We start from the raw sequence: 25,288 nt of genomic DNA, 5'->3' as shown, positions 1-25,288 counted from the left end.
GCACCTGTGATAACTGTGGCCTTTTCCAGCTAACGGGGACCAAGGCATTGGAGTTAGAACCAGAAGAAGTTGAAGAAGTACTTCGAGTAACAGCAATCACTTTTGGTTTCCCGTTTCTTCCAGCTGTAGCATGCTGATCACTGTATTTGTTTCCAATAATTGGTGTCTACAGAGAAACAAAATACCAGTGTGTGACTCAAATATTTCAACATCAAAGGGTCGAGTGTATATCTATGACATTTTTTAAAACAACCAACCAAAAAATATCATAAGGAGAAAAATTACTCAGCATGTGGTAGATGTTCCAGCAATCAAAGTTAAGGTATCTTTTTTTTAATGAAGATATTTTATTTTACTGAAAATGAGTCTCTGAGACTATCAGAGAGCTTATTCCTAGTTTCATTCTAGATCCACTTTCTTTTAACATAACCACCTCCAGCCTTTCCCCACATGATTATAAAATATACCTTCTTTGAAAGCTCAGAAAATGTAAAAGTGATTTGAAAAAATCTTGTCATACAGATTTAATGTCTGTTAACATTTTGGTGTTTTTACAATACATATTGTTAAGTACATGTCAATAATGTGCTTTTGGCAAAGATCTAAGAAAGCAACTGCTTCAAAGAGAAAGATATCTGTGTGTGTAGCTTCTTTTTTATTGTACAAATCTGATGTACAATATTTCCAAAATTTATTTCAGTAAAAAGTCTATGAAGATTCCACATTCATTTATGTCTATGGGTTTGTGAACTGTCTTTAATTTGCATTTGAAAATAATATCAAAGCCCATTTGCATGTTATACAAGTACCTTTTTATGATCTGGTGCCCACTTACCTCCCTAACATCAACGCCTACCTCTACCCCTTGAATTTCACACACCAGTAAAACTTAGGTTGCTATTGTTTCCCAAATATACCGTGCTATTATGGACCTATGTTTTGGCACATGCTGCCCACTCTGCATGCAATATTAACCCAGTAAACCCCTATTCATCTCTGAAGGGTGACTCTAAACTTCTACGGAAGCCTTCTCTGCCACCACCCCCACCTCGGGCAATGATCCTGGACAGTCTGCCACTAGCTGGGCTTTGTTTATGTTCCCATCTCCCTTACTGTGCAAGGGCCCCATGGACGACATGGATTCATCTCTTTTCCTCTAGTATAGCTCTAGTGCTTACACATGGCAGGTACTTAGGAAATTTGGAAAAAAAAAATTAAAGTACATCAAATGTTATGAGAACTCATATCACTGCTTCAAAATAATTGCTACACTCCATCTACTATTTCTGTCCCGGAAGAATAGGAAAGCCCAGTTACTCCATCATATTCTCATGCTATGTATTCCATGTTAGAAATTCTAAGATGATATTAACTAAAAAGTTAGTAATAGCGTACTTTCTAAACACACACACACACATACACACACCAGTAATCTCTGGATAAGTTCTAATACCAAAACTAAATTGCAAAATTTTTTTTTAATTTATGCATTCCTAATAAATTAAAATGTGATTAGTCTTCAATGTTTATTTCACAAATCCCCTGTAATACTTCTCTCTTGAAAAATTCCTCCTCTGCCTCAAAAAAACCCAATTCAATAGCACCAAGGCCACCAAGATTGGGCTCAGGTGCTGGAAAAAAAAATGGGGTTCCCAGCAAGGGTCAAAACTCTTCACTTGAGATCTGTATTAATACATGACATAGTCTAAGGCCCAGGTGTCCTTCGGAGGGGTGGGCCCCGCCTCAATCTTGCCCTAAAACACTGGGCCCGTCAGCTCTTAGTTTACTCTATCCTTGTTGTTCTTTACACGATCTCAGCTTTCTACTTGTACAACACTGAAAACCCTTAAATTTTTTTACTTCCACCCAAGTTTTCTTCTGAAACTTCAGATCTGAATATCTAATTGACTACTAGGCACCTCCATCAGAATGTTTCTTAGTCACTTCAGATTCAATATACTCAAGACTGAACTCATCACCCAATCCCCATTCCCTACTTAGATTGTCCCCTCAAATTTCCATTTCCGTTCTCTGCGAATGGGACCAACATTCATGCAGTTGTCAAAGCAACTGTTCTTACTGACTCCTTTTCACTGAGCACCTCTTCTCCGTCCCATCAAATCCCATCAATTATGTTTCTGTCTTTTTGAAAACCATTCCTTTCTTCTTCATTTCCTCTGCAGTTGCCTAGGAACAATCCAACATAATCTTTTGCTCAAATTAATCTAACAGATTCCTTACTGATTTCCCTCCCCTTCTCCCTGGTCTATTTTCCATCCCATTGCCAGAATGATCATCCTAAAATGCAAATCCTAATATTTCCTACTCTAGCTAAAAATCCTTAACAGCTCCTACTGCTTCAAGATAAAACCACGTTACTAAGGCAGGCACATCCCTGTGACGTTACCCCACCCCCATGCCTGCAGCGTCCTCTCATCACACTCTACCTCCACTCTCTGTACTCTGAGCTTACTAACCGGAAGTCTCCAGGGCACCACGCTTTCTCACAATCACAAGCCTCCATTCACACATGCTGCCTTTTCTTGGATTTACTCTCCCCATCCCAAACTTCCACATACACATGCCTGTCTAGTGTTACCTTTCAACAGTAAGCTCAGATCAGGTTAGATGGACATGTATTCCTATAATACTTTTAAACTTCCAGCCAAGCACTGATTACATTTTTATTTTGCTCATTTCTCTAAGAGACTATAAGCTTCCAGAGAAGCCTTCCCGTGTCCACAGCACCTACCAGGTCTCCCACTAAGCATGAGCTCAGTCAGTGAATGCTGAATGAAAAAATGAACATTTCTACGAGAGCATCTTTATCAATCCCTGAGGAGCTTACCTCAGATATATCAAAATGAAAATCTAAGGTCTTCCCCGGCAACTCCTTAGAGACATTATTAAAAATCTTAGTGAAGGATATTTCAGGAGAACCTAGATCGCCTCCGTAGGTCTTGGGGCTATCGTTGGGTACAACAAGACTTGCAGAGCGAGACACCACCAGTTTTAGTATGTTCAAGGCTTCCTTCCAATAAGGACTCTGATTTAAAAATATAACAGACACAAGAGTTACAAATACGTTATTTAACTAAGAATAAAAATTTACTTATATTATTAACAATAAAAATATTGTTTCTACAAAAACTTGTAAGGCCCTGGCCGGTTGGCTCAGTTGTGGAGTGTCGGCCTGGTGTGTGGGAGTCCCGCGTTCGATTCCCAGCCAGGGCACACAGGAGAAGCGCTCATCTGCTTCTCCACTCCTCCCCCTCTCCTTCCTCTCTGTCTCTCTCTTCCCCTCCCGCAGCCAAGGCTCCATTAGAGCAAAGTTGGCCCGGGCGCTGAGGATGGCTCTATGGCCTCTGCCTCAGGCGCTAGAATGGCTCTGATTGTGGCAGAGCGATGCCCCAGATGGACAGAGCATCGCCCCTGGTGGGCATGCCAGGTGGATCCCGGTTGGAGTGTGGGAGTCTGTCTGACTGCCTCCCGTTTCCAAATTCAGAAAAAAACAACAACCCAAAAAACCTTGTAAATTATTCATTTTTACTTTGAAGTCTTTAACAGAGGATCTGAGCTACAAAAGGAAAGAAAAAAGTTATTATTTGTACCATTAGTTTTATGAGACACCATATACTTAATAATATCTTATATTTCACTTAATAAGTGCTTTATCAATATTAGTAGTGGTGAACAAAGGGGTTGTATATATGTGAACTTTCTGGATGAATCAAGTTTACAGTTTTATGGCTCTAAATATTTTAAATCTTGGAGAAACAACATTTTTAGACATAATATTAATACACTAAAAAAGTTGAGTTTTCTGTCGATGACAGAAGCCCTAAATATAAGTGTAAATACTGTGCTAAAGTGATGCTCTCAGGGATTACTGAGTTGTGTAGGGTGCTTTCTTCACTACATACATGGTAGCTATGTTTTTTTGGGTTGGTCTTCTGCTTTTATTAGTTTTGTATGTTTCTACTGAAATAATTTAGGCATAATTTACATGATAAATTTATATGTGTAGAAAAATCAATGTTGAAAAAGAATTTATAATATTTCCCCCTACCATTACTGAAAAGAATACATATAAAAACTATCTTTTTTCTTTTTAATGATACCAGTATCACATTTCAACCTTGTAGTATACATACTATTTCACAGTTGACAGTTCTGGGGTGGGACACCATTAAAACAACAAAGGAAATGAAAAATCTTTTGCAGAACTGAGTTATCCAATTTAATTAATGACATCTTGATATAAATTACCTAAAGAACAAAATATTTAATAATAAAAATGCCCACATAATACTGTGACATTTTAAGTACATCATTGTAAAATGTTTACATTTAACAAAGTAGAAATTGTTTTTTTTTCACAGAAATAATTAGAGTCTTTGGGCATTATAAAATACAAATACTTCTTCAGGAATTTCCATGCACTATATGGCCAGTTGTATTCTAAATGTAAAAGATTACCAGGAGTTCAATCTGTAAAATGTTCAATGTTTGAATAAAGCAGAAATCACTAATTGTGATGACCCATCAGCTAAATATGACCTTGGTTTACACATGTTTTTTTTAAGGTGAGAGGAGGGGAGATGCTGAGGCAGACTTCTGCATGCACCCTGACCAGGATCCACCTGGCAACCCCATCTGGGGTCGGTGCTTGAGTACCAAGCTATTTTTAACACTTGAGGCTGCCTTGTTTCCACGGAGCTATCTTCAGCAACCAGGGTCACACTCGAACCAATCAAGCCACTAGCTGTGAGAGGGGGAGAGAGAGAGTAAGAGAGAGGAAAGGGAGGGATGGAGAAGCAGATGGTTGCTTCTCCTATATGCCCTGACCAGGAATAAAACCTGGGTCACCTATACACTGGGTGAATACTGTATCTGCTGAGCCACTGGCCAGGGCTGATTTACATGATATTTTTTAAAAAGTTTGCAAAAAAAATTTTTGAGTCAACATTTTTAAAATTAGGAGATTTTAGAGAAAAACCCAGATTTCCGCCTGACCGGGCGGTAGCACAGTGGATGCGGAAGGACCCGGGTTTGAGACCCCGAGGTCGCCAGCTTGAGCGCAGGCTCATCTGGCTTGAGCAAAGCTCACCAGCTTGGACCCAAGGTTGCTGGCTCCAGCAAGGGGTTCCTCGGTCTGCTGAAGGCCCACGGTCAAGGCACATATGAGAAGGCAATCAATGAACAACTAAGGTGTTGCAATGAAAAACTGATGATTGATGCTTCTCTTCTCTCTCTGTTCCTGTCTGTCTGTCCCTATCTATCCCTCTCTCTGTCCCTGTAAATAAAAACTACAACAACAACAACAAACAAACAAACCCAGATTTCCAACTTATCTTTTTATAAAAATGGACATTGCGGCCACACTGGACCTGTACTCCAACATGGCAACCATCAGGGGTAGGGAAGGTGTGCTGCTCCATTTAGATGGGGAATGCACATGCAGTGCGCTGAGTCACAAGTCTATGCCCTCTCAGTCAACTACTGGCCCAGGGGCCATGTGAACTTGGGGTTGTGTTTCATAAATTAATGATTCAGTGTGGGATGTGTTTCTATGGGAGATCCAGCTAAACATTTGATGAATTGTCATCTTTATGCTTTAAGAAGAGAAATGTACTTTAGAAAAAAATATAATTGTTATTTGGTGAAGATTTACTCACAGAGAGATAAAAGAAGATAAACAGGGTCACTAAAGACTCTTAGGTTTTTGACATATTTGCAATCAGTGACTTTCAAGAAAATCTAAAAAATAACCTGGATTACCTAATGGAATGGAAAACATTTTAATAGTTTTATTACTTTCAAATAGGGACTAGGACATAAACTCATTGCTAGCCAAGTATTTCCATGTGTACATTTTGGTTGAGAGAGTGCTAATACTGCTTGAGTAGAAACACAAAATATTAATCTGTTGTGGTTCTTAAAGACTTTGTTCTCTAGTAAGTTGTATCCACAATACTGGATCCGCTCAGCAGGGTCTTTCTTAACAGATAGTTCAAAGGTGAAACTCAGTACCGACCAGGCTCACTTATCATTTATTTACATTAAACCAAGTCTGATTTTTTAACTTTCTAAGTATATGCTGGTTTTTATCAGACCCTATCAGATTCTGCTTTTTGTCACTGACATTGAGAACTTTGTTTCATGTCATAAATATTCCTGAAAACATGATTTATGGACTTAGCACTTTTCTCTAGGACATTTAAGGTGCTTCTGGTTTGTTTGTTTTTTATTATAAAACATTTTGAGATGAACATTTCTACTCATAAGTTTTGTGGTCACTCACCTGCACATATTTGCCAATAATCTTTATGATCTCCAGATTAAACTGCTTGACGGGGGCAGCAGAGAGGTCGATGTGACTCAGCAGACTGTAGATGATCTGCAGGAGTGACTGCTGCATACTGGACAGTCCTTTTTCTAACAGCTGGGGGCAGCATTAGAAAGTATACTTTAACCAGGCTGAACAAGCTTCAATATTTAGTTATGACATTGAAAACTATAATGGATTTAAGCTACTAGTTGATGGTTAGATGACTGGAAATCCAGAAAGTAATAAAGGTAAAAGGTAATGTCTATTATTGGTATTTGTCCTTGGCTCAGAAAACAGAATTAGGTCTTTTTCATCTTAATCTTTCTGTTTGAAATAAAGTTGGGTGTTTTCTTTTACTTCCTTAATAAACTGAACACCATTTACTTTAGGTAAAGAGAAAAGTCACTATACCACCACTACCAAAAACTAACTACCCCCACGCAATTCACACCAGCCACTTACTAGCTATGTGCGCTTGGGCACCTTTCTTAACTTCTCTGAGCCTCTTGATTAAAAAAAAATAGAACAGCAATACCTACCTCCTAGTGTTTTCAGGACAATTAAATATATAGTTGTAAATACGTACATGTAACTTTAGTACTGTTGTTAGTAATAATTTGATAATTATTAATAATAATGCAGCAAGGATGATTTACACAAGTAAGAGCAACATTAGAGCAAAGCATTCTCACCACAGAGCGGACAGATGCTGCCCTTGTGTGGTACACACCAGGCTGTATTGTGCCAGGTCCAGACTGGCTACTTTACTAGTGAGCTTTACAGTAGCACAAAGTGAGGCTGGTCTAAGGCACTTACACTCAAAACTGATTAAGGAGGGTGGGACTGATTCTATACTGGCTCTCATCCCAAAGGGGCAGGTATAAGATAACCCGGAGACTCGCACTCGTTCAGGTTAGAAAGCGGTCAGGCTGATACGGAGCTCAGACTGTCAGTTCTCTTAAATATAAAGCCAATGGGAGCAAACTTATCAAAACCAACACTTTAAAAATTCACACCAGTCCTGAAGCATTTTGTGATAGTCAACATCAGAGACATAGCTAGCTAAGTTCAAGTTAAGAGCAATATCTACAATGTTTATTGAGTTACAAATAGTGTCTTTTAATTTTACACAGCATTTTTGGTTTAATTTCTAAAGGCCAACTTTTTAAAAAGGTATTAATTTATTACGAGCTGATAAACATTTTCAGTGACCAGGAATTTCTTTCTTTTCAGGCTCTCTCTGTGATTCCCTATTCGGTAATTTAACTGGGCAAGAAGTGACTTCCTCAACAAATGAATATTAATTTTTTATGCTGTTCTAGGGCTAGTTTAAAAAAAACACAATTGTTTTTAGGCACCAAAATATTTTAGATTAGAAAGCAAATGTATCATCAAAATAAAAAATTCCCCAGCAGAAATGCCCTTACACACTGTATTATTCTACAAGGGACTTCACAGTTGAGAACTAATATTGTAGAAACAAATATTATAACCATTCTCTAGAATCAAGACCTCTAAAAACCCACTTTCCATTTTAAATAAAGTTGAGGTTTATATTACTTTGAGTTTATATCACTTAAGGACAGTGAATGAAAAAATAAATACTGAAAAGGGGAAAAAATGATAAAAACTATACTTGAAAGGAATGATTTATATTTTTCTTTAAAAAAATCCCACCCCCAATTTTTGGGTAAATTTACCTCTGCAAGGTAAGTCACAAGATTAAATGTGGTTTCTGAGAAGGAATCGTGCAGGTATCGACAGACGACGTTGATCCAGTTAGAACAGTCTCTGGAGTATGTATGTGTGCTGTACAAACTCATCATGTGAGCCAGGTTGACAAGTGTTGGGCACTTCTCTTCTGCACAAACCTAAAAAAATAAAAAATAATTTCATCCATCCAAAATAAAGATGTGAGCTTAAACTTGATTTCATATATTTTTTTTTTTTTTGTATTTTTCTGAAGCTGGAAATGGGGAGAGACAGTCAGACAGACTCCCGCTTGCGCCCGACCGGGATCCACCCAGCACGCCCACCAGGGGGCGATGCTCTGCCCCTCCGGGGCATTGCTCTGTCGCGTCCAGAGCCACTCTAGCGCCTGGGGCAGAGGTCAAGGAGCCATTCCCAGCGCCCGGGCCATCCTTGCTCCAATGGAGCCTTGGCTGCGGGAGGGGAAGAGAGAAACAGAGAGGAAGGAGGGGGGGGTGGAGAAGCAAATGGGCGCTTCTCCTATGTGCCCTGGCCAGGAATCGAACCCGGGTCCCCCGCTCGCCAGGCCGACGCTCTACCGCTGAGCCAACCGGCCAGGGCCGACTAAATATATTTAATACAATATAATCTAAATGTATATGTTGAAGCTTCAATGCATTTTATTTCAATACAGTAGAAAAGTTCAACAGAAGAGAAAGAAGCCAATGGATAACATGGACAGATGATTAATATGTCAACTATTCTGTGGGTGTTAAATATAGTAGTATGGCCTTCTTTTATTCAGTCTGATGCTCTGTAAAACTCTCTGGTCAAAATCCAGACCCGGTTTTGTAAAGTCTGTTTATCATTTTGTAACTGTTTTTGTAAAAGAATTTTGTTATGTAAAATTTATACAAAACAGGCTGAGACTGGCAGTTCTATGGGAGGTTCAGAGCTGCTGTTCTAAAGAAGAAATGCTTTAGTTTCAAGCCATCCAGGGACTCAGGAGAACAGTAACTTGCAAAATGCCCTAACCTGCATGATATGTTCAAAGGACTTAATCAGACCTTTGCAGAGTGGACCTCAAACTGCTCTTTAGGAAATCACCTAAAACTCTTAAAGTCCTTGACCAGTCATTTACAGCCTACTTCAAAATATACTGACTTCCTTGAGTTGCTCGATACAGTACGACGGGATATGATTGTTCAGGGACCTTTCTGACCAAATGCACCTGTTCAGTCTGTTAGTGCTCAAGTTATAGGTAGGATGGATATTCCTTTATCCTTCCTGGAGGAAACCTGAACAACACAGAACTGGAAAAGGGCCACAATAGTCTTATCTCTCTATTGTAATAAGGCTAGCCTCAATGAAATTTATTTTAGTTTTTGGTAGCTTTCCTTTTTCCATTTTCCTCACTTACTCTTCCATCTTATTGATGTTTTTTTATGTATTTGCACAAACTGCACAGAGCACTGAGTAAAGAAAGTAGAGTACTATCTTTTAAATTGTATTAGTGTAATTTGAACTTTCAGATGACTCTGACTTTTTTTTTTTTTTTTTTTATAGGGACAGAGAGAGTCAGAAAGAGGGATAGATAGGGACAGCCAGACAGGAACGGAGAGAGATGAGAAGCATCAATCATCAGTTTTTTGTAGCGACATCCTAGTTGTTTATTGATTGCTTTCTCATATGTGCCTTGACTGTGGGCCTTCAGCAGACCGAGTAACCCCTTGCTCGAGCCAGCGACCTTGGGTCCAAGCTGGTGAGCTTTTTGCTCAAGCCAGATGAGCCCGCGCTCAAGCTGGTGACCTCGGGGTCTCGAACCTGGGTCCTTCGCATCCCAGTCCAACGCTCTATCTATTGCGCCACCGCCTGGTCAGGCTGACTGACTTATTTTAACTCATCATGGGGACACGATCATACGATAGGCGCGAGATACGAATGCATGCACAAATGTGCAGAGACTAACACAGAACTTAGAAGCTATTTTATAAAATCATTGAAAGCAGCTGATTTCATGCATTAGCCTTTTACCCATTAAATGAACACCAGGCAGGGAAAAAAAAATATTAGGTTGGTATTTATTTGGAATTCAAAATAAAAAATTTATCATACTATTAAAAATCACATAATTTTACCACTTCATAACAATTGGTTATTCTTCAGGAAAAAATTTTATAGTTTAAAGAATCTTTCCTCAAGAATAAGACAGTACTATGTAATTCTTATATTCTTAAAGTTTTTTTTCCTAAAGAATAATTATTTCAAACCTATTTTTTAAAAAGAAAAAAAGGTGTTTGGAATATATGCCGTGTAATTTTATAATAAACTAAATGCTTTAAATTTACTTTGGAATTTTTGAATTACCAAGTTAAATTTGATCCCCAAATAGTGTCTTATTATGAATTTTTTAGCATACTATTTCTGCCATAATGAATAGCTACAAAGGACAATATTTGTCCTAAGTGTTGCCTCATTTTGAAATTCTATGCTCTCCAAAGGCACAAACAGTAAAAGCAGATATTTGCATAATGAGGAAGCACATAATGGCAGAAAATTACTCTCAACAGTTTGAGAGAATAATTAAGAAATCAATTTAATTCACATCCTGCAGGTTGCTGAAAGCACGCAGATAGGACCTCTGTGTGCTTCTCAACGGGAAGAAAACAAGACTTAAAAAAACAATTTATGACTCATGGAAAGCATATGTTGTATTTCTTAAAAACAAAAAAGATATTTGGAATTTCCCGTTCTTCGCCTTAAGTTAAGACAGAGAAGGCTTGACACCCAAGGGGCTTCCACACCCTTTAGGCCGGACGCCAGCGATGCCCCTCACCACCCAGCGTGGAGGAGGAAGTTCCCACACACTTCAGCGGGTCCTCTTGAACGGGTCCACTACTTATTCAGGGAATTTATGCTTTTTATATTCTTGAAATCCCAAAGTAAGCCATTAGCCTTCCCCCCTAATATTTTCTTTCTAACCCCTCATAAAGAAAAGAAGGAACCCTTGTTTATTTTTTCCTAATGTGTCATTAGAGTATTAAAATGAAATTATTTTAATTATTTATTTTATATCACCTTTAGACCTCATTAATGCAAATATGTTAGTTTTTTTTTTAAGGCAAATAATCATTTCTAAAACCAAAGTATGTTTTTATTATTAACTATAATAATGGCTCTTCTTTTTAAATATATGCTTTTAAAGTAATCATGTTAAGGATCTCTCCTTATTTTATTTAGTTTATTTAGAAATTAAAAATGGAATCAACAAAAAATGGAAAGCAACAGCATTATTTTAATAAATAGTTTCTTTTCATTTATTAAATATCATCTTGGCCTGACTAGGGAATGGATAGAGCGTTGACCTGCGATACTGAGGTCTCAGGTTCAAAACCCCAAGGTCGCTGACTTGAGCATGGGCTCAACTTGAGCACAGGATCATTGAAATGATCCCATGGTGGCTGGCTTGGGTCCAAAGATTGCTGGCTTGAGCAAGGGGTCAGTGGCTCAGCTGGAGCCCCCTGCCCCCAGTCAAGGCACATATGAGAAAGCAATCAATGGACAACTAAAGTGCCACTTCTGTGAGTTGATGGTTCTCATCTCTTTCCCTTCCTGTCTCTCTTTTGCTAAAAATAATAATAATAATAATAATAATAATAATAATAATAATAATGAAAAGGTTCTTACTTACTGTCAATGTGATTAATTGGGTTGGTAGATAAATTAGCACTCACCCGTGTTGACATTTGGGCCACAAAGAGGTGGGAGCTTTATTTGGCTTTATGTGTGCCGGCTCCTTTCATTTCCTGCTGTGCTACTTGTTAACTGAATTTCTGCTTTTTAAAAAAATTGATTACATAAAAAGTTCTTTTGGAGGATTTTACTTGCTTGTGCTCTTCTGTTTCAACCTTCTCTGATTTTTCTCCAAGTACTAGATAGTTAACTTACTGATACTGCTATTGTCTCACCACCCCTAGTTCACCTAATTTCCTATTGCATTTATTACTTATAAATTTATAAGATTCCTTCTTGTAATGTTTACATTTTTGGTCTGAAAAGCTTTATTTCCAAGACTGAAAGTAACCAAAAAATGAATAATAATAAAGAATTAAGTGCAAGCAGAAAGCAAGGTATTTGAGAGTTCTTTATTGTTCTTGAGAGAAAATTATTATTATTACTATTATTATTATTATTTTAGGTGAGATGAGGGGAGATAGAGGGTAGACTCCTGCATGTGCCCTGACTGGGATCCATCCAGCAACCCCATCTTGGGCTGATGCTCAAACACCAAGCTATTTTTAGTGACTGAGGCCAATGCACTCAGACCAACCAAGGTATTCTCAGCGCCCAGAGAAAAGCTTGAACCAATCAAACCACTGGCTTCAGAAGGGGAAGAGAAAGAGAAAGGGAAGAGGAAGCGGGAGATAAGCAGATAGTTGCCTCTCCTATGTGCCCTGAATGGGAATCAAACCCAGAACGTCCATATGCTGGGCTGACACTCTATCCACTGAGCTACTTGGCCGGGGCCAAGAGAAAATTAATAAAAATATAAAATGCCAATCATATTCTTTTTTTTTTTGACAGAGACACAGAGAGAGGGGGACAGATAGGAACAGACAGATAAGAAGGGAGAGAGATGAGAAGCATCAACTCTTCGTTGCAGCATCTTAGTTGTTTGTTGATTGCTTGTTCATTGATTGCTTTCTCATATGTGCCTAAACCAGAAGGCTACAGCAGAGTGAGTGACCTCTTGCTCAAGCCTGTGACCTTGGACTTCAAGCCAGCGACCTTTGGGTTCAAGCCAGCCACCATGGGGTCAAGCTGGTGAGCCCGCGCCCAAGCTGGATGAGCCTATGCTCAAGCCAACGACCTTGGGGTTTCAAACAAGGGTCCTCTGCATCCCAGTCTGACACTCTATCTACTTTGCCACTGCCTGGTCAGGCTCAATCACATTCTCTTAAAATTAAGAGCTATAACACCTTTCAACAAATATTAATGGATGGTTTAAAAATAGCTACATTTCTATTTCAGAACTGTCCCATGGGATGGGAAGAGCCAAATAAGGAGAAAAAAATGAAAGGAGCGAAAAGAGAAGATAAAGACAGTATTAAAAGGAAAAAGAGAACTTTTAGAACCCCAAAATATTCTTCCTTCTTCCTCAAGACCTTTGCACCTGCAATTTCTTCTACTCAAAAAACTTCTACCCTCCACCCTGCTCTGTTTCTTACCTAGGCATCCAACTTTGGTTCTTCCTATTCAGCCTTCAATGTCAGCTTAGAACGATTTCCTAGAGGAAGACTTTTGCTTTATGCGACCCTAGAGTACTCTGCCCTCTCAATGTACTTACCAGACTCTAAGGTGACTGTCCACTTCCTCGATTTCATCCTCATTCTAAGGCCCACAAGGGTAATAAGTATTCCACCTACTTTATCACTGTATTTCCAGCACCTAACCCAGTGCTGGGTAAATATTTGCTAGTTAATTAATGAAAGAATTAGAAACTGACAAAGAGGTAGAGAATAAAGTAGGGAAATGAAATAGATCAAGAGTCAGACTCAGAGGAGTGTTACTCTAATAAAGTAATTTTATTCACTGCCATTTAAGCAGTTGCAACTTAAAACATTACTATATAACTCCTTTATATGCATAAAAAGAATAAAAAATTAGGTGTAAAAATCACAAAGGAAGTGACAGTAAAAAAAGATTATCTATGAAGATTAAACTTCAGAAAATTTTCCCTGTAGTGTTATCTTTCAGCATAACATTTGCTTACCTTTGCTATTCGGCTAGCTGTTTCTTTGCAAAACTGAGTTGGGCTGTCAAAATGCTGGATTAAGTGAGGCAATAAGCAAAGGATGTTAAGAGGAAAGCCTATCAAAAAAAAGCAAACAATAACCAATTTTATCACACATCATTTTAAAAGATAAAGGTATTTTTTAACGGTTCACAAAAGCTATTTTCTTTTTATTTCTTGGCATACTTGACCTTCTAAATTTTTACCAAAGAATTTAAGCTATTTCACATACTAAAGAACTGTAACTGTAGAAAAGCAGAAATTAGTATATTTCCAAATAAATGATTAGCTCATATTTCACTACATTAAAAAGCAAAGAGTTGGAGCAATTCTATTAACATTACCTGACGTCTGGGAAGGGTCCACCAGTGAGTGTTTGGAGACAGCAATGAGCTTACTGAGGAGGTGCACGGTCATTTCCTGTGTAGATACTGAGGTAAAACCCTTAAGGAAGAGCTGCTGAAGGCCTGGAAAATTATTCCATTTCAATTTGCTCTGGACAGTTTCAATCTTCTCTCGACTCTCTGATTTATCCAAAGGCAAATGGATAAGCAGTTTATTCAGAAGCCGGAGGGCCAGGAGGTATTCATATTCATAATCTGATTCTAATAAAGATGCTGCTATCCAAAAAATGGTGGCCATCAAATTGGCAGGCTCAGTAGTGGACTGCACATCATATAACCCTTTCTCTCTCAGAGAGGAGAGGCTTCTAGTCCTTGCTAAACTACTGCTATGGTTTATCCGTCCGTCCATTATATCCAGTGTGTTACTCCGCCGCCGGTCACCTCTTCGGTCACCAATTAAACTTAATCTCAAAGAGTTACTTCTTGCGTTACTGTTATATCCCAAATAACTGCTACTATTAATGGGACTTGTGCTTAGATTGAGTTGTCCAGTGCTTTTCCTGTTAGCTGCATACTTGTTTCCCATTATAGGATCATGATATGAGGTTCTTGAAAAAAGGAAAGGAAAGATGAATATGTGCACAATCATTTCTTTTGCTACATTAATTTTACCTTTGAAATACTCTGAAAAGCAGTGACTGTTACCAGAGAAAAGAATTTTTAATTATATCTGAATTTACTTCATTAAATTTGAGTTCTTCCCTCCATATTAAAACAAGTTCAATAGCATCTTCTTTACTGTGACCAACTGCTTCCTCTGAGTTGGGGAAGGGGCGACATGAAGTGAAATCTGCTAGGGCAGAGGTCGGGAACCTTTTTGGCTGAGAGAGCCATGAACGCCACATATTTTAAAATGTAATTCCGTGAGAACCATACACGACCTGTGTACGTTACACATTATCCAATAAAAATTTGGTGGTGTCCCGGAAGGCAGCTGTGATTGGCTCCAGCCACCCCCAACAATGAACATGAGTGATAGGAAATGAATGGATTGTAATACATGAGAATGTTTTATATTTTTAACGTTATTATTTTTTTATTAAAGATTTGTCTGTGAGCCAGATGCAGCCATCAAAAGAGCCATATCTGGCTCACGAGCCATAGGTTCCTGACCCCTGTGCTATGATAATCACGGTAACTTCACTCTGGGATTTAGCAAACATTATGTCCACAGCAGACCTCATCTGTCTTATTGCCAAACTGATGGTCCCAATAGCCCTACTTCTATCAATGCATACTCCTTCCGAAAGAACCAAGCCCAAAAGTGAATTTCTGATTTCTCCTCCCTCACACCCAATAATCATCAACTGAAAAATCATTACAGAATGTTTTCTATATACACCAGTAGTATGTAAAATGTAAGGACTATTGGATAAAATCCACTGGGGAAGAGTGATATACAAATGAGTCTACTTATAGCCTGTTAACTGCTGTTACTGAACATCTGTGGAAGGTGTGAGTCCCGAGGGCCTGGCCTGCCGGGGAGGGGTGTGGGGGGGTGCTCAGTATGGTGGGAGTGGAGCTTGTCAATGAAGCACCGCTCTGACCAGGACTTAAGAGGAACAGCACTTAGTTCTGTGACTTTTCACACATCATAACTGCCCGAGGCTCATTTTCCCATTGGCAATCCATATGAAGTCTTTGGTATCATTCTCACTACCAGTATTAAAGTAATACAGTATCATAATTATACATATTTAGTCAAATCTACAGGTTGCCTGGTTTAAATTCTTACTGAGAAAGGGCAGAAAGAAGATCATAATGCTTCATGGTTTCAGCCAAAGTATCAATTGCAGATTCCAATGTGAGAAGAAGCTCAATCACAAATCCCTAGAAAGGAGGGTAGACTTTAATTAATCATGTTCTGGAAAAAAGAAATCGCAGTGGACTTCCTGATGAGATTTTAAAATAGTACAAACTCCACATTAACATTACAAAATGGTTAAACTCTTAAGCAACATGATCTTGCTGATTGATGAAAACCCATCAAATTAATGACATAAATTGATTATAATGGCACCACAAGTTACCCCAAATTGTAACACTAGAAATCTAGAAGCCACCTTGTTTCTCTCACATCTAAATTGAATCTATCAACAAGTCTCGAAAATACTACTTTTACATGATCTTAAATCCAATCTCTTTTCTCTGTCTCCATATCTTTCCTTAATCTAAACTACCAACACTTCAGCTCTGATTCTCAAAACAGCCTCTGGCCTGACATGCCCTGGCTTTCACTCTTGCCCCTCTTAGGACTCTACCTAGCCCGCCAGAATGAGTTTCTGAAAAGCAAATCATACCCATCACCCTCCTTTCAAAACGTCTGAGTGGCTTTCCATCAGTTCAGAGTAAAACCCCACCTCTCGCCATGGTCTACTAGGCTTCACATGATCTGGACAAGCCTGCCTACCTCCTCAATCTCCTGCCTCTGGATATCCTCATCCAATATACTCGAGATGCTGGTTTGCTTGAAGGTCTTCAAAAAAGCTTATTGCTTCTACCTCAGGGCCTTTGCACTTGTTAGTCTATTTCCCTTTGCCAGAAATAATCTTCCCCAGATTATCACAGAATTCACTTCTTAAGTATAGGTTTAAAAGTCACCTTCTCAGATGATCTGATAAAAAATTACTCCATTTCCCCACCACTCTTTAACCCATTACTCTATCTTTTTATTACCACAGCATTTACCACTAAGTAAAAGCCTTATTTCCCCAATAGAAGGAGAGCTTCAGAATGTCAGGAACTTCATTGTATTCACTCACTACCGTATCCCCAGTGCCCAGATCAGCGTTAACAGAGACTGAAGTTCTCTATTGCAAATATTTCACTTTGTCTTACAAAATAAAATTTAACATTCTACTTTACATTTAAATTTAACTTAGTTCTTTTACCTTCTTACCCTAATGTCCAGGGCAGTGTGTGTGTGTGTGTGTGTGTGTGTGTGTAAAGATAAAGCTTTCTGGGAAAGGCACTAAAGTTTTGAATCGCTAAACGTTAACATCTGACATTAATATTTCTATATGGCCATGACCTTGCCCTCCCTGCAATGGTCTGTATTTGGCAGCAGGTCCTTAACTACAAGTAGATGGTCAGTAACTGCTGAACAAACTTAATGAACTACCTGTGCGTCTTCTCCTGGATCGCCTACAGTTTCCACGAGTCTGGAAAGAACATCAGAAAGCGTAGCTGCAGACAGAGGCTGCTTTAGGGCCCTGAAAATCTGAAAGGATCTCCCAGCATAGTGTCGCGAAGAACAAGAAAGTGCTGTCTGCAGAGCGACTTCACTAAGGTGATGTTCCAAATGAATTCCTTCTGTGAACAGAAAGGAAGCGAGGAGATGGTTCTTGTCCAGAACGTAGGGGTTACAACCAGAGGCTAACCATTTACAGCCCAGTGCCTCGCACAGTGCTTGACACACCGGACAGGCACTCACAATTTGAGTCAATGCTTTTTTTCCCCCGTTAAACTCCACTGGCATTTTAGATGAATGACTCCTCATTCTAATCTTCAGGGAAGTCATACTGGAGAACAGGGTTTCTCAATCTTGGCACTACTGACATGTCAGCCAGAGAATTCTTCGCTGCGAGGGCTGTCCTGTGCAGTATACAATGTCCAGCAGTATCCCTGGCCCCTACCCAACTACATACCAGTGGAAACCACTTGTCCTTGCCCTGCAATTATGACATTACCTCCAGACATTACCGAATGTCCTGAGGGACAACATCACCTCTAGTTGAGAACACTACTTTAGACATCTAGAAGCCTACAACTGTATAAAAAAGAATTTTTAAGTTTGTCACCTCTACATGTTCTTTAATGTAATTTTCTCATATTACACAACTATATTATAATTTTATGGTGCCATCATACATGAAACTAAGCACGCCAGTAGCTTCCTTATTTTTAATCAGTAACTTAACTTCCTTTCAAACAAAACAAATCTGTTATCACTAATAAGTTAAAAAAGAAAAACTGTCTAAAACCTTTTATTTTAGACATACCAATTGTCAATTGTTTGCTAAACCTTATCACAAGGTTTGATATCACATTAAAATATCTTATGGAAAGTATTATCTCAAATATTGAAAGATACCTGAGCTTGACTGCTTAAAAACAGAAACCACGTGTTTCAAGAACGTAGTTAACTGCTCGGCGCTCTTTATGCTAGGATTCTTCGCAGAAACATCCTCATGGTTCCAAAGGGGCCCTCTTTTTCTGAAAACAAATTACAGATGTAATTTCCTTGGTTTTTAACTTATATTAACAGTTTTACTCATACTGGCCTAAGATATACCTTTCCAATTAGAAAAGATAGTACCTGAATACATCAAATAGCATGTCCCAGTCACACAGCCTACTGTGACTGTTTATGGACATGCATATGTAATGAGCTGTAGCAAGTATGGGAAGATCCAGACACAATTAAGGCCCTTCTTGGGCTTAACGGTGTGAATTCAAAAGAAGAAGTCTTTGGTGCACCATATTCTCATTAATATTGCACAATACAAGCCAATGTATTTCCAGTCAATAGCATTTCAGAAAAAAATAGGGTTCCCTGTAGCTGACAAATTCAAGAACAACTTCACACGTGTATGTGGCCGGAATGGTAAGAGGTGCAACTACTACCTTGAGGTAATGAACTCCATGAGGGTTTTGACTTTTCCATCCTGCTCTACTGAGATGTCCACCTCGTTGAGGATAGTGGTGTGCAGATGGGAAATGGCCGCGCTGTTGTTTCCTAAGCTGATACTAGAAGAGGTAGAACTTGAGCTAAGCCCTGAGTCAGTCATAGGGGAGGGCTGGTAATCAGGTATAAAATCACTAACACCTGCTGAAAGAGAAAGGCAGTCATGAATACCAAACATAAGAGAATCTCACACAATACTTATTGAACTGTCATTCCTTACAGATTACACGGGACATGAGAAACCCAGCGCTCTTCTGATGGAGCCTAGTAAGCACCAACGTTATTTCACAGCCTCGTATTAACTTTGTAGATTTAGATTTACTGTGCCGTCCTCTGCTGCCATCTGCTGAAGAAAAGTGGAAGTGGCAGTTTCCCAGTACTTCACTGTTTTTCCTCAGCCAGTCACATTTCTGTGGTGTGAACTGGTTTTCAATTTCTTACGGAAAGGATGTTATACTTTCTAACTCATTTCACTTAAAGGGAGACAATTTTAAAGTAGTCTATTTGTAACATTTATATTATGAAAAGTATTAAATAATTTTTTTTTGAGAGTGTGAACGCAGTCCCCCACTACCACAAATTATGCAGTTGAGTTTCCCACATTTGGGGAAATCGCAGGGGTCAGCACATCCGGAGTGCAATGGATAAGCCTCGCCCTGGGAAAACCACCTTTGCGATCACGGTATCTTCCCTGCCAGGTAAATATTAAATAATTTTAAAGCGTATTACTAATTCCCATCTTTAAAAAATGGCAAAAGGAACCTTAAAAACAAACATCTTCTAAATAAAGATGCTTTCAAAAAAACTTATTAACTTTAGAGAGGAATGGGCATAAAGTGAGAGAGAGAGAGAGAGAGAAACATGGACTCATTCCACCTATTCATGCATTCATTGGTTGATTCTTATATGTGGCCCTGACCTGCTATCTAACCTGCAGCCGGGGTGTATCGGGGCAATGCTCTAACCAACTGAGCTCCCCAACCAGAACTAAAGGGGCTTTAACATAAAAGGGCAGGAAACATCATTCCATATTAATCATAGTTTTTTAAAAGACGAATAAATTGCCTAATAATTGCTGTTTCACTAAGTACAGGGTAGTAAGTAGATAATATGATTTTAACTTAAGTAATTTTATTCCAGTTTTCAAAAACAATTATTTTCTAGACCATCTAGTATTAACCTAAGGATACTGAGACATGGAATAAATAAGTTATGGCTATTAGGAAAGAAGTCAATATAATTTGCAAAGTAAAAAACAGTTCATATCAACAGTGAATTAAATTTTGTATTAAAGTTTTATTAATTCAGACCTACTTCAAAATGGATGATTTTAAACTTAATATGTTTCAAATGTATAACATTTTATTTATTTATTTAGTTATTGACAGTGTTTAATAAAGGTATCTGAGTGGGAAATACAATAAAAATGTGTAACATTTTAAATGCAATAAATATAATCAAGTGAGTAAAAATAAATTTAATGTCTTTCTTTGTCAATTTTTCAGATCTTGACATTAAAAGGGAACTAATAAAGTTCAATATTTGTTTCATAACTAGTACTTAAAAAGTTAAGTATCCTTTCACGATATCTTCAACTTACATGTTCAGAACTTAAAATTCCTATGACAAAGACCCTTAGAGGTAATACAGACTCAAATACTCCTAATTCCTTCTTTTACTGGTCAATTAATAATGGTACTTATAAAAGGTAGAATAAAACAAAACAAAACAAACAAACAAAAATAATGGTACTTAAAAAAATGTACTCCAATATTTCAACTTTTTTATTTTCTTTATTATATGATTCTAAATAATGAGGGGCAATTCCTCTTTCAAATGATATATTTAAAGCAAATACCTGTGAAAGTATAATCTAAGTGTGCAACTTGTTTGACTGTAAGCACCCTGGGCTCATTAAACTCCTTGTTCCTGAGTAGGACAGAAGCAACAGTTCGGATGTTACTGCTGGATCCCATCACTATTAGTAAGTGCAGAAGCAGGCGTTTACAATGTTCATATACCTCAGGGTGGCAGTGGTCAAACCCTAAAGAGAATAGTAGAAATAATCATCAATAAAGAGAAATAATGAGTATTCTGCTACCAAACATATATTTTAAAGAAACAGAAATTATATAAAATATTTGGTAGAAGACGATCACTACATAAAGTTTTTTATTAGCTTATAGTTTTTGCATTTTTTCAATAGCATACTGTCTCATAGAACTGGGGAGAATCTAGGTAAGTTTTCAATGTCTTGTGTCTAAAAGAAATTAATTAGTCTTACATAACACTAGATGTACGTAAGGTTTTTGGTTTTTTTTTTTTTTTTTTTTGGTATTTTTCTGAAGCTGGAAACAGGGAGACAGTCAGACAGACTTCCGCATGCACCCGACCGGGATGCACCCGGCACGCCCACCAGGGGGCAATGCTCTGCCCATCGGGGCGTCGCTCTGCTGCAACCAGAGCCACTCTAGCGCCTGAGGCAGAGGCCATGGAGCCATCCCCAGTGCCCAGGCCATCTTTGCTCCAATGGAGCCTTGGCTGCAGGAGGGGAAGAGAGAGACAGAGAGGAAGGAGAGGGGGAGGGGTGGAGAAGCAGATGGGCACTTCTCCTGTGTGCCCTGGCCGGGAATCGAACCCGTGACTCCTGCACACCAGGCTGACGCTCTACCACTGAGCCAACTGGCCAGGGCCTAGATGTACATGAGTTTTTAAAAGGCAAACACTTTTGTGTGCCCTAGCACACAATAGGTCAGTAGATGCTTGAATAACAAAAGAATAAAGTAATACATATATAAATATGCATATCAGAAAAGTTAGGAGAAGATGGCTATCTTGACCTCCTTCAAGACACCAGTCCGACACCCATGAAGGAACTGCCGATGTGATGGATCCCACGTGTTGGCTGCAGAAGGCACAGTGCAATTTCAGCTGTAACAGTCAGACTGTCCAAAATCCAATTCTTTTGGGAAACACTTAGAACCCATTTTGATTTTTCATTTGCTACAGCCACAGGATTTCTTCTGCGACAGGGTCTGTGTATTTGTGTGTGCAGTGGAGGGACCACAGGTCAGGAATGGGGGGCTTGCCTGTGGTTAAAAGAGGCTAAGAACAACCGCCATTCGACCACAAGAATCACAGTTAAAAGTGTCATGGAAATGTCAGGGAAAAACAGAAACAAGCAGAGAGAAACTGTGTTGAAACCAGTTAAATGCCTTTCATTTAACACAAAAATATAAAATGAAGCAATTAGAATCAAATATTTGTTACCTATAAAAATTGCATGAAGAAGAAGATGGAGGTAGCTTCCCCATTCCACCTTCACACTATGGTCAATGATCAGATCAGTCAAAAGGATCACTGCTATGTTACACCTATAATATAAAAGCGCATTATTAATGCTTGACTAGAATAAACCTAGAGAAATTCGTATGTAAAATCACCGAAGACTTTAATATTGTATTTTATGGAAAAAGTACAACCTCTTAAGAAAAACAGAGGAAAAGAAATACAGCCAAAGAAACTGTTAAGTGATACGTTTAGGAAAAAAGTAAATAAATAACATCTGCTAAGGGCTCCTCGAAGTCAAGGGCCATATTTTACACTTTTTTCATCTGCAACCTTAAGACCTGGCACACTGCTTGCCACATAGTAGGTGTTCAATACACGTCTGGTGCACTAATGCATTTTGAAAGAATGCAGTCACTCTTTTACTGTGATTGTGTTCAGTAAAATTCAGTTTAACTCAATTCAAAATACTAGTGCCTACTACCACCAAGTCATATTTTTCAGATGTAGTAACTGGGTCCCAGAAAGGTCAAGTAACTATGCCAGACACCCAGAAAAGCAGCAGCACAATTAGGTTGAACAATATTAATTGTATACTGTTAGAATTCTGAGTTTTTTAGATTCCTTAAAACCTAGACACATTGATCTGATTTGTTGCAGTATCTAAAGAAAGAAGATTGCTTTAATTCCTGTTGTCAGATAGCATAAAGAAAGCTGAAAGTGTAAGCAGGATTTGGCTCGTATGAAATAGGAATGACGCTGTAGTCCACCTGTGAAGAGGTAATCCAGGTGATGACGTTTCAGGCAAGTAATCCACCAGTGGTGACCAGCAGCCTCCAGCTGGTGGGAAGGGCAGTGGCTCTCCTTGATTATGCTCCATCACTTTCAGTCGCCAATTAGAATAAAGTGGCATTGAGTCACCTATCAAAATAAAATGATCTCATTTTCTCCACCATCTATTTTCTGCCAATATAAAGCAAACTAGTAAGACACCAACTATTTATAGCATTGGAAACATAAAAATGATTTCCCTCTATTTTGATATTTGTTTGCTAGGAAGACCTAGGTATAGATATTATCAAATTAAGCAAATCAGAGAGAGTTATCAATTCAGGTTCCATCCTTTATGTCAGAGTGAAACCGCATTAGCACTTCCTTATGATTCTGCAATTGATGTCCAAGCCATGAAATCACCTCATAGGTGAAGCTGCCTTGTAACAAGGGCCTTCTGGTAAGTTACTCGATTCTCAAGTTCCTGAGATAGGGCCAACATAAACCCATCTTAAAAGGAAATCTGCTCTACCCTAGTAGGGCTGCAGGGTGTGGTTAAAAAAATGCCATCAGGAAATGTGAATTCTGTGTGACGTGGGTAAGTCACTTAACCTCTCTGGACCTCAGTTCCATCATGTGCAAAATGAGAAGATTGGACCAGATCATCCTCAGGGTCCCTTCTCAGACTAAGGCTGTGCTTCTACTTGACCCCAGCTTACTGTTAGAGTGAACGTGGGTAGATGATTCACTTTGTAACTGCAAGGGAGAACTCTAATAAAACAAATCCGTGAAGAAAGAGCAAACCTGTTTCAAAAAGCAGCTTGTTGCCCATGTCTCTGCCATGATACTTTTTGAGAAATAATTTTTAAGTTCCTTTTGATTTATCTATAGGGAACCTGGGCTTTTAAAACAAACTTCCCCACTTATACTGTTTTTTTTTAAAATCAAGACATTTCAGATTATGTTGGAACACCACTAGTGGCAGTTAATACTCTTCTTAAAAACAATATATTGGCAAAATATATTAGCATTAATTAATAATACATCTCACCAATGTAGTTATAACAACAAAAAAACATTTGGAATTTATTACTTTTTTCTTCTTCATAAGATCCTCCAGAGCTGCTACTGTATCGAGATTCTAGTCTGTGATGTTGACGATTTAAATGACTGTTTAGTCCACTGTAGATGTCTAGGTGCACATAGCTATGAGAATGATCATTGTGTTAGTCACAGTTCACGTTAAAACAGTATTTGTACTATAAGTTACACTTTCTATGTTTAAAAAAGAACACAGTAAACAAAATATCAACAAAAGTTTACCATGCTACAGATTAATTTCCATCTTACAATTCAAAAGCCTAAGCTTTTAAGTCAATTATTTCTACCTGCAGATTTTTCTTAAATGGTTGTGATAATAATGTTCTGTTGAAACCTACTTTACATAAAACAAGCAGAATACATATCCATTTAGAAAAGTTTAAAAATGTAAGCAACACAAAAAGTGTGGACCGTATTCTACCAATTTATCCCTTAGGGCAGTGTTTTTCAACCATGGGTCCATGGACTGGTCTGCATTTACACAACATCAGGATGGTTAATTCTTTCGTGTACTGGCACAGAATTTCTGGTGGAACGGCACCAGTCTGTGAACCAGAGGTTAAAAACCACCGCCTTTGAGCATATAAAAGAGTGTAGCACATCAGCATTTTTAATGTTAAAATAGTCAATGTAAAGAATTTTCAAAATGAGAATGTATTCTTTAACTAGAATACTAACACAATAAAATATATATTCCAATGCAGAAATTATCATTTATTCTGATGACAATCAGCATCTGTCAAACTGAATGGCTGATGAAAACAGAGAAGTACTTACCTCTCTTCAATGTTCTCTTTTATGGGCTTAATATCGGGATTGCCGTCTGTGGGAGCTACCATTGTATTGCTACTGGAAGTAGTTCCTGTAATCGGACATAAAACAGCAGCTGTGCATTTAAAACCTTGGACAACTCGGTAAGAACAAAAGACATCAAATTATGGATGTCAAAACCTCCTTCAAATGACAGCAACGGAATTTTAAAAAAGAAGTGTACTTATAATGACCAAGAAGGAAGGGAGACAATAAAACAAAAGTTTGGATGCCGGAAAACAAAGGGACAAGAAGTAAATTAAGTATTAAGAAGGCTGAATCCTAAGCTGGTAGTGGAGGAAACCAAGAAGATTCCATTATCTATCCTGTTGAACCCTGAAAGGCTCTGAACTCAGTGGCATCAAGTACCTCGGGAAGTGGCGGGGGTGGTGAGGGGCCTAAAGTGGCAGGAC

At 38.4% G+C, this 25,288-nt stretch overlaps 1 protein-coding gene and 1 non-coding gene across 8 annotated transcripts in view; both read right to left on the bottom strand.

Annotated features, from left to right (window-relative positions):
- Window positions 1-25,288, bottom strand: part of FRYL (FRY like transcription coactivator) — a 292,372-nt gene that overhangs the window by 37,158 nt on the left and 229,926 nt on the right. For 6 of the 7 annotated variants that reach the window (XR_010725621.1, XM_066232612.1, XM_066232613.1 and 3 more), the window contains 15 exons: window positions 24,843-24,927; window positions 24,058-24,170; window positions 22,964-23,114; window positions 22,176-22,279; window positions 20,764-20,949; window positions 18,845-19,049; window positions 18,312-18,433; window positions 17,340-17,530; window positions 15,954-16,048; window positions 14,159-14,766; window positions 13,794-13,891; window positions 8,032-8,202; window positions 6,305-6,445; window positions 2,849-3,046; window positions 5-166 (listed from right to left, as the gene is read on the bottom strand). Coding sequence is in view for 6 of the 7 variants with exons in the window: in XM_066232612.1 (XP_066088709.1) it covers window positions 5-166; window positions 2,849-3,046; window positions 6,305-6,445; window positions 8,032-8,202; window positions 13,794-13,891; window positions 14,159-14,766; window positions 15,954-16,048; window positions 17,340-17,530; window positions 18,312-18,433; window positions 18,845-19,049; window positions 20,764-20,949; window positions 22,176-22,279; window positions 22,964-23,114; window positions 24,058-24,170; window positions 24,843-24,927 (2,630 nt within the window). In the remaining variant the exon portion in view is untranslated. The remainder of the gene's footprint in view (window positions 1-4; window positions 167-2,848; window positions 3,047-6,304; window positions 6,446-8,031; window positions 8,203-13,793; window positions 13,892-14,158; window positions 14,767-15,953; window positions 16,049-17,339; window positions 17,531-18,311; window positions 18,434-18,844; window positions 19,050-20,763; window positions 20,950-22,175; window positions 22,280-22,963; window positions 23,115-24,057; window positions 24,171-24,842; window positions 24,928-25,288) is intronic. The other variant, XM_066232615.1, reaches the window with a different exon arrangement.
- Window positions 19,450-19,611, bottom strand: LOC136306973 (U1 spliceosomal RNA). Its single transcript, XR_010725729.1, has one exon. It is a non-coding gene; the product is annotated as a U1 spliceosomal RNA (small nuclear RNA).

Source organism: Saccopteryx bilineata, chromosome 5 (genome assembly GCF_036850765.1).
Source record: "Saccopteryx bilineata isolate mSacBil1 chromosome 5, mSacBil1_pri_phased_curated, whole genome shotgun sequence".
Taxonomy (NCBI): domain Eukaryota; kingdom Metazoa; phylum Chordata; class Mammalia; order Chiroptera; family Emballonuridae; genus Saccopteryx; species Saccopteryx bilineata.
The sequence above is the reverse complement of the archived record's forward strand: the minus strand, read 5'-3'. Positions and strand labels throughout refer to the sequence as shown.